The sequence below is a fragment of the Pipistrellus hanaki genome, assembly GCF_964339955.1.
Source record: "Pipistrellus hanaki genome assembly, chromosome: 3".
Lineage (NCBI taxonomy): Eukaryota > Metazoa > Chordata > Mammalia > Chiroptera > Vespertilionidae > Pipistrellus > Pipistrellus hanaki.
Genome location: NC_140505.1, coordinates 168797105 through 168811699, shown reverse-complemented (window position 1 = coordinate 168811699; position 14595 = coordinate 168797105). Strand labels below are relative to the sequence as shown.

The 14595-nt window shown below is 35.4% G+C and overlaps 1 protein-coding gene across 1 annotated transcript; it reads left to right on the top strand.

Moving 5' to 3' along the window:
- The first annotated feature begins 1576 nt into the window (after positions 1-1576).
- On the top strand, positions 1577-11800 carry KLRF2 (killer cell lectin like receptor F2). The gene is made up of 6 exons (XM_084878226.1): positions 1577-1774; positions 4362-4460; positions 7209-7256; positions 9353-9501; positions 9915-10030; positions 11633-11800. The coding sequence occupies exons 1-6, from the start codon at positions 1687-1689 to the stop codon at positions 11748-11750; spliced, it is 618 nt and encodes a 205-aa protein (XP_084734352.1). The 5' UTR covers positions 1577-1686; the 3' UTR covers positions 11751-11800.
- Positions 11801-14595: the final 2795 nt, after the last annotated feature.

The following is a 14595-nucleotide window of genomic DNA, read 5'->3' as shown; positions in this document are numbered from 1 at the left end:
TCATCAGCAGGAATATGATCTCATGTGACCAATTTGACCAAATAGATCCTAAAATTTGAAATATAGAGCAGCATTCTATCAAAAACTCAAAAGGAGAATATTGGAGGCTAGGCTTGAGCAATTCCAAAAAGGTACAGTAAACTGCATGAGCAGATAGCTCAAACTCCCATGGTATATTTCTGTGTTAATTTTCTCTCTTCACCTGAACCATGCACATAGACAGGAGAGGGAAAGGGTTCCATATAATCACATAGTAGAGAGGTAAAAGGAAAAGTTTTATCACTGAATATGAAATGTATGACTGCTAAAAATAGATACCACATTATAGTCCCATTCAGGGGGTTCCCTTGAAAGACAAGTGGAGTTAAATTAAATCTTTGAGTTAAACAGAAATTTGGGTTATATCTGGCTGTTCATGTAGCAGGAAAGATGAGTATCAAGTTATATAAATCTAAAATGACTCATATTCAGAGATTAATAGGTTCACTAGTTGGTCAAGAATTCAAAAAGAACAACATTAGAACATTAGCGATAAAGAGATTTGGGGGAGAAGTATGCATAGGGATTATTCAGAATGAACACAGATTGTTAAGAAGTTAATTCCTAGGTAAATACCCACAATTTTTGATAACCAGAGTTGAGGAAGAGACTTTCAATAATCAGGTAGACAGAATGCTATGTGGTGTGGGCATCAGGAAGCCTTTCTCCTGATATTTGATATTTGGTCAATGGACTAATACATTATGGCCATTCAACTGAGATGAGTCCTATGCCTGGGATCAACAAAGTTGTCATCTACTACCCAAGAATGCCCCAGAGCTGAGTGCCCAATGTGTCAAATGCAATGGCCAACACTCTGTGTCCCAGATTAAGATGCCAATTCAGAGAGGGACAGCAGGCTAGCTTGGAGGGAGATTACATTGTGACTACCATATTGAAGAGGGCAATAGTGGGTTCCAGGTTCGATTCCGGTCAAGGGCATGTGCCTTGGTTGCGGGCATGTGCCTTGGTTGCGGGCACATCTCCAGTAGGGGGTGTGCAGGAGGCAGCTGATCGATGTTTCTGTCTCATTGATGTTTCTAACTCTCTATCCCTCTCTCTTCCTCTCTGTTTAAAATCAATAAAATATATTTAAAAAAATGAAATAACTGTTATGACAACTGATTGAATGTAGGTTTGATATTCCCTTTCTTCATGCCCTCATTATATGCTCCTCACCACTGGCCTGTCATTTACCAATCACCACTAAAAAGTGATAGTTTCCTCTGTGTACGCATGCACAACACTGATGTGTAGTAAAGATAGTAACCTTTAAAAGTTTTATTCTTATCTAGAAAGCACTGATTTTGTTTGTTTGGTATTTATATGTATTTTTCTCATTAGAATATAAAGATAGAAAGAATGTTTGTCTTCTTCATTTTTATGTTCCTAATACACTGTACACAAATGACTGGTACATAGTAAGGGTCCAATAAATATTTGTTGAAAAGAACGAAGCAAAATACCCGCTTTTACTTTGCAGCATACAGAATTTTACTCAGAAATTAATGTCTGTCCATTTTCATCCACCAACACATCCTGTGTGGTCAGACTATTTTTAGACTTCCTTTAAGTCTTTGGTACGTTGTGCTAGCAGGAATATTTATCCAACGCTGAAACTATTCTCTATTTTCTTGGTAATATCACATGAAAATATTTGAGGAAATGGAGACTGAAGTTGGTTACATGAACCTGAAATTCGAGGATCGTTTTAAATCCAGGCAGAGATCTAAAGGTAGGAATATTGTTATTTCTCACTCAGACTTCAGTTTAATATTGTATTATTCTCACAGGGAGACAATTATCTTTGAATAATTTTAAAGTATTAAAATTAACTATATCCTGGGAATTTACAAAATGGTAATATATTGCCTAAGATAGGTTATTTAGACTCATTTGTGCATCAACAATAAAAAAAATAAACAAACAAAAACAAAAAACAACAACCCACAGCACTTTAAATTATTCCTTCTACAAAAATCTAAGATTCTTGAAGGCAAATCTTTGGGTATGATATCTGTATGAAGATGCTTATTATACTCAGAGGTAAAGATCTAGTGCTGAGGGTAGGAGTAACAGTGGTCCTATAGCATTTTACAGCATAAAAAGACATTTTTTGTATATACATATTGTATTTTATTAATCTTCTAAAAAGAGCCATGGGACTGGCAGAATAATCCATTGGGAACGAGAGAGGGCAAAATAAATGACAATATTAATCTTTGCTGTTTAAGTCAAGGATTGCTGTATCTGGTCAAGATTGTTTTGTTTTTAGATCTGTTACAGGTTTTATAGACAAGTTTAATATGCAGCATATGGATTTGGCAATGAATTTAAAATTTCCCTTCCTGACAAGCGTGGAACCAGCTAACTGCATATAAATATGCCTAGGATAGGTATTCCCTCATAATGTGCAGAAATAGATTTTGAGGGTTTTTAGTTAAATAGAGGTCTTTCTACTTTTGCCTGAGTGAAGAAATAGCCACAGGCCAGAAAAAAAGAAAAAGAAAAAGAAACTTACTTTGGATTTTTTTTTAAATACAGGCAATTGAGTAGTAAATTTCAAAAGTTTTACAACAAACAGCACATCTTATAACTATGCATTATAGATATAAAGAGATACACTAAGTCCATAGAAATCAGTTGAAATGAAGCATCCAGATACATCCAGATTTGAGAAAGAGCATTCTTTTATCACAACCTTTATCACTGCACTCTTTTATTACAACCTAAAATAGTGATTCTTAACACTTTTCATCTCATGACACACATAAACCAATTACTAAAAGTCTACAGCACACCAAAAATATGTATTTTTTAACTTGACATTCTAAGGCACATGTGTCAAACACAAGGCCCGTGGGCCAAATCCAGCTCGCCAGGCCTTGCAATGTGGCCCGCACCGCGCTGTCATCACTGCACTCCGCTGTCAGTTTATGACATTGTCAGTTTATGACTGTTCAGTAAACCATTCGGCCTGCGATTTAGGCTGGATTTTAGATTTTGGCCCCTTCTCTGATTGAGTTCGACACCCCTATTCTAAGGGCAAAGAGGTAAGTCTCCCGACTAGTAAATAGTCAGATATTTCATGCTTTAAAAATTCTTGGAGCACATCGGTTGAAAATCACCGACTTAGAACTATTTGTGAAATGTATGACTATAGTGATGAAATTAAGTGCATGTTTATTTATAAGCCAATACAAACTTGGGAATAATTACCTGAGTATCAAATTACTTGACTTCCTCTTTGGCCAATAGCAAGGCAAATTGGCTAGAATGCTTCTAGATTGAACTAATATTCCTATAATTATATTAAATAATACTCCCAATTCTCTGGAGGTTCATCATTTATTACTCTTTAAAGAGACAATTTCTGCCAAATCTTATCCAAATTAGTACGATGCCAATGTTCTGTATATACAGCATTGATTAGAGATCCATATAGCTTAGGCTGACACTGATTTCTGTCTGAAAATTCAAACCAGGCAAACACAATATTTCATATGCAAAGGTGAGATAACATGTGAATATTCCCACTACAGTGACTGGAACATAATAGGACTTCAGTAATGTTCCTTTTCTTCTTTTATCTCCTACAGTGAGACACTAAAATAAATAATACCCATAACATATATACACTTGGCACTGAACAATCCAAAAAGATTGGTATTGGAAAATTAAGAAAAAGAGTTCCATTTATAATAGCAATATACATGCAGTACATAATCACATGTTATATATAATTTCCATTTTTATATAATATACATTGGGTGGCAAGATTATTATGATCTCTGAACACATAATAATCTGGCCCAGTGCATGAATTCGTGCATGGGTGGGGTCCGGCCAGCATGGCCAGTAGGAGGGGACATGGGTGGTTGGCCGGCCTGCCTGCTGGTCAAACTTCTGGTTGAGGGGACAATTTGCATATTAGTCTTTTATTATATAGGATATATACTGAATGGCCAGATTATTATGCATTCAGAGATCATAATAATCTGGCCACTCAGTGCATATTATTTATATAATATATGTTACATAGTATACTGTGTAATATAAAGAATATAAAAGATATATTTATATTATATATAATGTTATGTTATATATACAATACAAATTTTATAGTTATATTTTATATAATATTATGTAATACACATAATACCACACATTATAAATTGTATATATTTATATAATATATAATTTAATAAGTAATGCTAAATGATAAAAATATCACCAAACAATTAACAAAGACAGGAAAATGTGTTTAAAGTGAATTATCACTAGAGTTTTAAAATTAATGAAAAAACAAATCAACATTTCAGATTTTTCCTTGTATCTACATTATTATGTCATTTTGCTGGTATTTGGATGCATTGGGATCCTTATTTACCTGATGACAGTGATTGGCCTGAACTTTTCAAGTGAGTATGGAGTGGTTTTTTTTTTTTTTTGTTTTTTTTTTCTATTTTAGAAGATAAACTGATCTTTACTTTTTCTTAATATCAAGATCTGTTCCACATGTAGTCCAAAATTGGCAAATTAAACTTTCTAGCCATATGTCATGCTACAAAATTATTTTAAACTTAAGAAAAATTAAGAAACACTCCAATAAATATAAGTATTTATTCTGCATATTTTTTTTAAAAAAAACAACTTCCAGTGAAAAGTTGACTTATTATATGCTTATTCGTATTACTTTGAAAGACAATAATTTAAGTGTATTGATGTGCTAGTTAAAACAGGGGAGGGGCACCTGTTTGAAAACCCTGTTAGGTGGATGTCTGCACCTTCCCCCCTCTTAAATGGTATTAAATGTGTGTATTATGTGCTCAACATTTTTGCAACACCCAGACCAATGCATGGATGCATGGTTCCTACAGTTTTCTAAATAATGCAACTAAGAAACTGAAGACACTTGATATAATAAAATGGGAGTTTCTGGAATAAGAAGAAAAACAAAAAAGAATATACAAAATGTGGCTATGAGGTTTAAGAATAGCCTCATCCATCTTGAGAAGGAAAAAAACAAGTTGGAGGCATCAAAAAAAACCTATACTATAAGGCCAATGCAGTTAAAACAGCCTGGTACTAGCATAAGAACAGACATATAGATCAATGGAGCAGAACAGAGAGCCCAGAAATAAACCCATGCCTTATGGTCCTTTAATTTTTAACAGAGGTGGCAAGAGCATACATAGGAGTCAAGAAAGTCTCTTCAATAAAGGGTGTTGGGGAAATTGGACAAAAACAAGCAAAAAATGAAACTAGACTATCAACTTACACCATACACGATAATAAATTAAAAGTGGATAAAAGACTTAACTGTAAGCTGTGGGACCAAAAACAATTCTAGAAAATACATAGGCAGTAAATCTCAGACATCTCTCTTAGCAGTATTGTCACCAAAACATCTCCTAGGGCAAAGAAAACAAAGAGAAAAAATAAACAAATTTGCCTAAAAAGCTTCACCACAGCAAAAGAAGCCATCAACAAATTGAAAAAGGGAACTCATTGTATGGGAGGACATATGTGCCAGTGATACATCTGATAAGAGATTAATTTCCAAAATATACAAATAATTTATACAACTTAACACCAGGGAAACAAATAATCCAATTTAAAAATGGTCAAAGGGCCTGAATTGACACTTCTCCAAAGAGGACACACAGATGGTCAATAGACATGTGAAAAATTGTTCAATGTCACTAATCATTAGAAAGATGTAAATTCAATTCACAATGAGATAGCACCTCAAAACTACCAGAATGGCTATCATTAATAAATCAATGAGCAACAAGTGCTGGTGAGGATGTGGAGAAAAGGAAACCCTAGTGCACTGTTGGTGGGAATGCAGACGGGTGCAGCCACTGTGGAAAATAGGTTTCCTAAAAAGATAAAAAATGGAACTGCCTTTTATTAATCCAGTGATTCCACTTCTAGGAATATATTTTAAGAACCCCAAAACACCAACCAGAAAGGATATATGCACCCCTGTATTCATAGCAGTGTTATTTATTATACCCACGATCTGGAAACAGTCCAAGTGCCCATCAGTAGATGAGTGGATAAAAAAGCTATGATACATTTACACAATGGAATACTACATGGCCATATAAAAGAAGGAACTCTTTATCTTTTGGTTGGATCTGAAGATTATTATGCTAAACAAAATAAGGCAGTCAGAGAAATATAAATACATATCATCTCATTTATATGTGGAATCAAATGAGCAAAATAAACTGACAAAAGAGAAATAGAGGCATGGATACATGGTACAGACTGACAGATGTCAGAGGGGAAAGAAGTGGGGAGACCTGGAAGAAAGAAGGTGAAGAGATTAGCCAAAATACACTGAGTGGCCAGATTATTATGATCTCTGAATGAATAATAATCTGGCCACTCAGTGTGTAGTATGTGTATATATATGTATTAAAGGCCTGGTGCATGAATTTTTGAATTTGTGCATGGGTAGGAGCTGGTCAGCCTGGCCAGGGGAGGGGACATGAGCAATTGGCTGGCCTGCCTGCTGGCTGACCTCCTCGTCGAGGGGGCAATTTGCATATTAGCCTTTTATTGTATAGAATATACACTGAGTGGCCAGATTATTATGCATTCAGAGATCATAATAATCTGGCCACTCAGTGTATATGCAAATAATCCAATTAAAAATGGGCAGAGGATCTGAATAGATACTTCTCCAAAGAGGACACACAGATAGCCAACAGACATGGAAAATTGCTCAATGCCACTAATCAGTAGAAGATGTAAATTAAATCCACAATGAGATACAACCTCAAACCTGCCAGAATAGCTATCATTAATATATCAGCACACAACAAGTACTGGTCAGGATGTGGAGAAAAGGAAACCTGGGTGGAGTGGGCAAAGGGGGTGGGGAAGGGGAACATCTATAATAGTGTCAACAATTTTTAAAAAAAGGAATGAATGCAATATTTAGAATTGGGATTAGCACTCAAAGGAATAAAATAGATATGATTAAAAAATGGCTAATTCTGGAGAAGGAGAGGAGTGGAAGTCCAGTATAAGAGAAATACTTTCAGTTTTTATTTGCATATCTTTATCTTATGTTAGTATTTTTATTCTCATATATCTAAATTGCTATTTATTAAATGTTACTCATTATATTTTTTTCTTTGCACCGAGTATAGATAAAAAAATGGATTTCTCACAGAATGTAAATATCAGCAGCCTTGCAGGTAATATTTGTTTGTTGTTTGGTTGGTTGGTTTTGTCTGTAATGTGCTTCTCTACGTTTGAATCAAGAAATTTCAACCAACGGGTCACATAAATTTAGGCAAATTAAATGTCAGTTTTTTTAAACTTTCAAATAACTATATGATAACTATGTCATAGGATATTTAGTGTAGTTTAAACCAGCTGTGATGGTTAATTTTGTGTGAAAACTTGACCTGGCCATGCATAATATCCAATATTTGCTCTAACACTAGTCCCGATGTTACTGTGAAAGTACTTTTTTAGAAACTCAGGCGTTTAAATCAGTAGATTTTAGTAAAACAGATTATCCATCCTTTGGTAAATGATACTTAAATGTCATGTCTTAAAGGTGGCCGAAATTATGACTGCTTAATTCAACATTTTTTTAAAGATTTTTAAAAAATATATTTTTATTGATTTTTTACAGAGAGGAAGGGAGAGAGATAGAGAGCTAGAAATGTCGATGAGAGAGAAACATCGACCAGCTGCCTCCTGCACACCCCCTACCGGGGATGTGCCCGCAACCAATGTACATGCCCTTGACTGGAATCGAAACCTGGGACCTTCAGTCCGCAGACCGACTCTCTACCACTGAGCCAAACCGGCTTTGGCTTAATTCAACATTTTTGTACCTTACAATGTGGTCACCCTGCTAATTCTAGTAATCATCTGTCACCTTGCAAACCTATCACCATATTTTGTATTAAATTCTCTATCCCCTTTTCACCCATCTCTCCACCCCTTCCCTTCTGGTAATCATCCCTTTGGTCTGTTTCTATGAGTCTATTTTGTTTTGTTTTGATTTTAGATTCTACGTATACTAGTGAAACCATATGATATCGGTCTTTCTCTGACTGACTTATTTAACTTAGCATAATATACTCTATATCCATCCATATTGTCACAAATGGCAATATTTCATTCACTTTAATTACTGCATGTTATTCCTTTGTATATATACACCACATATGCATGTATATATACAAAGGAAGTACACCATATGAAGGCTTTGTTTTTGAAGTGGAAGTACAATTGAACCTTAAAAGGTTAGTTAATTTACAGCAGTGGTACCCAGTGTGGGGCATATGGCTCATAGGGGGGCAATTTGATTTTCAAGGGGGGCAATTCGAGAATGAGTAATTAAGAGTGAAATTTTTGCATTTCTTATGGTTCTAGGAGCCTCATATACAGTATATAAATATATATTGTGAGATATTTATGCATTTCAGTTCTCTATTGTATGTTTTGAATCTTTTTTTGATTTTTTTATATCACTTTTTTTTTTTGCTATTTTTTCATATCACTTCATATTATTGTTACCTTTTAAGAATTTCTTAGTGACTTCTTCCTCAGTACTTCAACTGTCCTTTTGTTCTTTAGATTTATCTCTCATGGATGCCATGTTCTTTGGAAGCTTGCTTAGACCAAGTTAATGGCCTTTTAGGCTTCCTCCATGTGACTAGGAGTTCACTTTTGAACAACAAGAATGATATGTCACAGGGGAGTAGGGGATATCAGGATTTTAGAGATGCTTAGGTGGGGCATGGCGAACAAAAGTTTGGGAACCACTGATTTAGATTATGAAAAAAAAGGAAAAACTATTGAAGGCTAAGGGAACAGTATAAAGGAAAAACTCAGGAGGATATGCTAGTATGTATCCAATGCAATGGAGTAAGTAATGGTAGTGGTAAGTAATCTCACAGAAATGAAGTGCCAGTTGTAAAGAAAACCTTGAGAGAAAGGAATTAGAATCAAATAATGGATGGACTTAAAAGGCTTTTACTTTTTCAGTTAATAATAAGCAATCAAAATATTATACATTTGTTTCTTCTAACTATACAGGTCAGAATTCACAAGCTTTGCTCTTTCCAACCCTGTTACCAAAAACCTTGCCCCCAATATTGGAAATACACAAATGAATAAGTGAATCTCATTTTTATTCTACTAATAGAGCTGCCTTTTAATCACAAAAAAGTGAACTGGTAAAGGTCTATTTTCCAGTCAATCACATTAGATACTATTTATACTTTCTCTATTAACTGTAGACTTTATTTTTTCTTCATACATTTTCTTTCAGGAAATAATTATATATGCCCAAATGACTGGCTGCTGAATGAAGGGAAGTGTTACAAGTTTTCAGTGTTGGCTAAAACTTGGAATGAGAGTCAGCGTGATTGTTCAAAGTTCCAGGCACATTTGCCCGTGATTCACAATTTGAAAGAGCTGGTGAGGAGTCAAAAACAGTCTTAAGTGCCCAAGGAAAAATACTAGGTGCAATTCTAAAAAGTGTTGGTGGTTTATAGTCATTGATTTGAACATCCATTAGCCATAATGTAATTACTATTGTTTATGATTTCAAAAACCCCTATTACTTCTGAAATAAATGATTATTTTCTTTATCAAGTACCTTACTCTGGCACATTACCTTACTCTATAGAAGGCATTGACATGGTTTTTTATTTTTTATTTTTATTTTTTAAAATATATTTTATTGATTTGGTTCAGAGAGGAAGGGAGAGAGACAAAGAGAAACATCGATGAGAGTCATTGATCAGCTGCCTCTTGCACACCCCCTACTGGGGATATGCTGACATGGTTTTTTAATAAATGAATGAATGAATATACTGTTTTGTCTCTAGGAATTCATACAGAAGAGTTTAAAACCTGGATGTCCTAGTTGGATTGGATTATACGTTACATCCCCAGGAAAGCAATGGATGTGGATAAATGAACACCCTCTTTTGGAACTAAAAAAGTAAGTAGTTATTTGAAGCAGAGGGATGGTGTAATGATGCTGCTTTATTTATAAAAAAGTATTTTTAATTAAGCTTCCTTGACTTTCAAGATTTTTCTCTTCCTTCTGCCTTCTTTTAAAATTATTTTTATCTCCTTTCTTCTTTCTGCCTCCCCCCTTTTTTTTTGGGGGGGGGATGGAGGGTTGGAATAAATAATGTTGAGAAACAGAGTTAGAAAATATTCATTATGGCATTTGGACATTGTTATTTGTCAAAAACTGACTACTTAAAAGTGTTTAAGCTTATTTGAAACTCATTTAAAATAGTGGTAAGCAAATATTTCCTACATAGCTAAATACAAAAATAAAATCTACCTATAAATAAAAGCACCCAGACTATGTAAAAATGCCTCTTGAATTGATATCTGAAAGTATGAATTTCAAATTCTGCCCTTAGAAAATTCTTCCAAACTTATTGATATCCATTTGTTCACCTGTATGAAAAGGAGAACGAAGCTTTCCTCACAATGTTCTTGTGTGAACAACATGAGGTAACGCATGGAGGAGTGTTTTGCCATTCCTAAGAGTCACATGCATTCGCCGGTTCTCCTCTGCACACTCATTTTCTTTGCCATTACACTATTAGAGCAGCCGAGACCTGGCAAGTTGCAGCAAAGCCACGAAGTCAGACTGATTTCAGTCTGGATATTTATACTTCTATTCTCCATTGTCTTTCATGAATATAAAACTAAGGCATCCAGTACTGTTCATTTTTTTGGACTTATTTTGACTGTAATCTTTGAAAATATTAGAAAAAATATTTTCTAATAGGCTCATTTTAGTTGGAAACTAACGTATTGTTAGGGTAACGCATCTTTTTTTAAAGCTTTAATTTGATTATTTAACAAAAAAAATGATGTGCAGATGGTTATGATAGTGTTTGTTTTTTTATGTTTTAAACAAGAATCAGTAACTAAAAAAATTGTTAAGAAAATAGCTTTCTCCAAAAATATTCTAACTACACATTTTCCTAGCCCTATTACACTATGGAAGTTAAACAAAGAAGTTAACATTATCTAAACAGTTTTACTTAACTTTAAAAAGTAATTATTTTTTTCTATGTTATTGCTTTGTAACTCCTATTAATATATTATGTCTTTACTAAAACTTCAATTTTTATCATCTAATTACCTTTTACAGAGCAGTATTTACGCTGCCATGTGGAAATTAATATATAGAAACAAACAAACAAAAAAGCCAATGACCTGAGATATGGAAGAGGTACCAGTAGCTTGGATTAGAAGTGAATAAATATGAGGATTTATCTTGGGATAGAATACCCGGGGCTTGCTGATATACTTAAGGCGAGAATGGAGAGGGAAGGAAGAGGCAGGGATTCTTATAGTCTTCAAGTCTGAACTGATGTTATTCCAATAAGAGAGACATTTGGTTGGGATTCAAGGTAGTGGAGGGCTTGACCGGGAAGCAAATCAAGAGTGCCAAATACAATCATTGGCAACACCTGAGGAGTTACCTATTCAAGTGTGGCTGGAGAAGACTTTAACAAATACAATTATCTTATAAATAATATAAATTCTCTAAACTCTGACCTTTACCTCCTAGTTTTTCGATAATTGGACCAACTGATAGCATGAGCTGTGCTGTCACAACAAGAAATCAAGTATATTCTGAAGACTGTGGCTCCAAATTTAATGGAATTTGCCAGAGAGATGTTGTCTAAATAATAAAAGCGAGACCGTATATTTAAATAAAAAAAGTGATAGAAGTGTGTATGGATGTTAACAGTGGTTATCCATTTTTTAAAGATAAATTTACTTTGTTTCCATTCAAATATAAATTTTTAAAGTATTTGTATAGAAATAAAACTTCAAAATAATATATATTGTTTTTAGACTGGAGGCCTGGTACACAAAATTTGTGCATGCTGGGGGATGTGTGTCCTTCAGCCCATCCTGCAGCCTTTCCAATCTGGGACATCCCTCTCACAATCCAGGACTCCTGCTTGTCTGATTGTCCCTAACCGCTTCTGCCTGCCAGCCTGATCACCCCCTAACCACTCTCCTGCCAGCCTGATCGATGGCTAACTATTCCCCTGCCAGCCTGATTGTCCCTAACTGCTCTCCCCTGCTGGCCTGGTCTCCCCTAACTGCCATCCCCTGCTGGCTTGGTTGCTCCCAATTGCCATCCCCTGCAGGCCTGGGTCCCCCCAACTGTCCTCCCCTGCAGGACTGGTTGCCCCCAACTGCCCTCCTGGTCACCCCTAACTTCCCTCCCCCGCAGGCCTGATATCCCCCAACTGCCCTCCCCTGCTGACCTTGTCACCACTAACTGCTCTCCCTTGCAGGCTTGGTTGCCCCTAACTGCCCTCCCCTGCTGGCCTGGTTTCATCTAACTGCCCTCTCCTGCAGGCCTGGTCCTCCCCCCCCCAACTGTCCTCCCCTGTAGGCCTGGTCACCCCCAACTGCCCTCCTCTGCAGGTCTGTTTTCCCCCCCACCCCCACTACCTTTCCCTACAGGCCTGATTGCCTCTAACTGCCCTCTCTTATAGGCCTGGTCCTTCCCAACTGCCCTCCCCTGCAGGTGTGGTTGCCCCCAACTGCCCTCCCCTGAAGGCCTGGGTCCCCCCCCTCGCCCCCAACTGCCCTCTCCCTCACCTGTCTTCCCCTGCAGGCCTGGTTGCTCCCAACTGCCCTCCCTTGCAGACCATCTTGTGGTGGCCATCTTGTGTGTTTGGAGTGATGGTCTATTTGCATATTACCTCTTTAATATATAGGATAATAAAATATAATACCTTATTGTTTTAATGTCTAAAAAATAATAAAATGTAATCTTTTTCTAATTCTGCATATTCCCCATGTGTGTTCTATTCCTTGGTTTCTAACTCTTTCTGAGCATTTGGTAAAACATAAGACCAGGTACATAGATATAGATATGCCATTTTTTCTTCATGGTAGGCCTTTACCCCAAGTTGACTGTTTTCAATTTTATCAAAAAGAAATCAAACTTTCAGCTGGTAATAAAGTATTCAGGTGTTGTAAGCATAAGTTGTCTATTTGTATTGACATATAATCTTGTTTGTAGTGTGATTTTAGAATTTATTCTCCTTTAATAAAATTTATTTTAAATATATTGAGAACTGTCTTATTCCCTTATTTTTCTAACTGAAATTCTATAAAAAGTAAAGTTTCTAATTTTTCCTCTTATTTATTCAAAACACATTCATATTACAAAATAAATACCAAAGTATGTGTCCACCTTATAAGTGAGGTAGTTATTTAAGTTCAAGAAGTTGTGTGTAGTTAATTCTAAATCATCAGGAATTTATACCCTATTAACTGTGATTCAGAATGGATCTATATTAATAACCCAGCCAACATTTATAGTTTAAAAGTTAGAGAAATATAAGTGCTCTATATGTGTAAATATTATTAAAAAATTTGTGCACAGGGGAAAATTAATATATATATAAAAAAGGATGAGTTATTCTAAATTTCTAAGCAATTAACAAAATTAACTTATAACCATGAACCTACAATAAAAATAAAACCTATATTTATGAACCAAATTTAACACATCTACCTGTAACACCCAATAGTGTCTAAAAATCATCATTTTTAAATCTTCTTGGTTGCAACATGATGCACAGATGTAATATGCCCATACTTGATTACATGCTGACAGTTGCCATGATTAAAGTCATTTGCTTTTACATAAAGTGCCAGGTAAAAGGAATGATGGGTGGGGTTCATAAAAATCTTCTTTTATCATTATCAGAAATTTTCATTTGCAATGAAGGAATTAAGCTCCATAAAGATATTAATAAAGGACTTGTTTGTAGGTGTTTTCCCTATAACCTAGATACTCCCCTTTTCTCCAGATTCTCTATCACTCTATCACTATGCATGCACTCACATTCCTTCTTGTGAGTACGCACAGATTATAGTTACTTACGTGGGAAATGTAACAAACACAGACTTGCTATGATGATTCAAATGTTCTGCAGGATTGAATTTTATGACACACCAGGCAGGTGTCATAATACCATCCTATTTCCTTGATCTTACTTGTAAAATTAAATTTTTACAAAAATCTATTGTTTGGTCACTTTTAATGTCATTATTCTAGTTTATGTTCTATAGTCTAAGCTTTATTATTCTAATGTAATTATACCAGTGAATATTTTTTATAGAGTTAGGATCCTTCTTGGTGGATTTTCCCTTGTTTTTAGGATAAAGTCAAAGTTACTATGGTTAGTATCTATAATAATAAAAGCATAATATGCTAATTAGACCAGACAGCTGAATGACCTTCCGGACATCATTCCAGATGAAGCTGCGGTAGTGGGAGCTGAGGCAGAGACGGTTAGGGGTGATCAGCAGGCAGGCCAGCAGTTAGGGTCAATCAGTCGGACATCCTTGAAGGGGTCCCATTTTGTAAGAGGTTGCAGACTGGGCTGAGGGAACTCCCTACCCCTGTGCACAAATTTTTTTAATAATATTTACACATATAGAGCACTTATATTTCTCTAACTTTTAAACTATAAATGTTGGCTGGGTTATTAATAT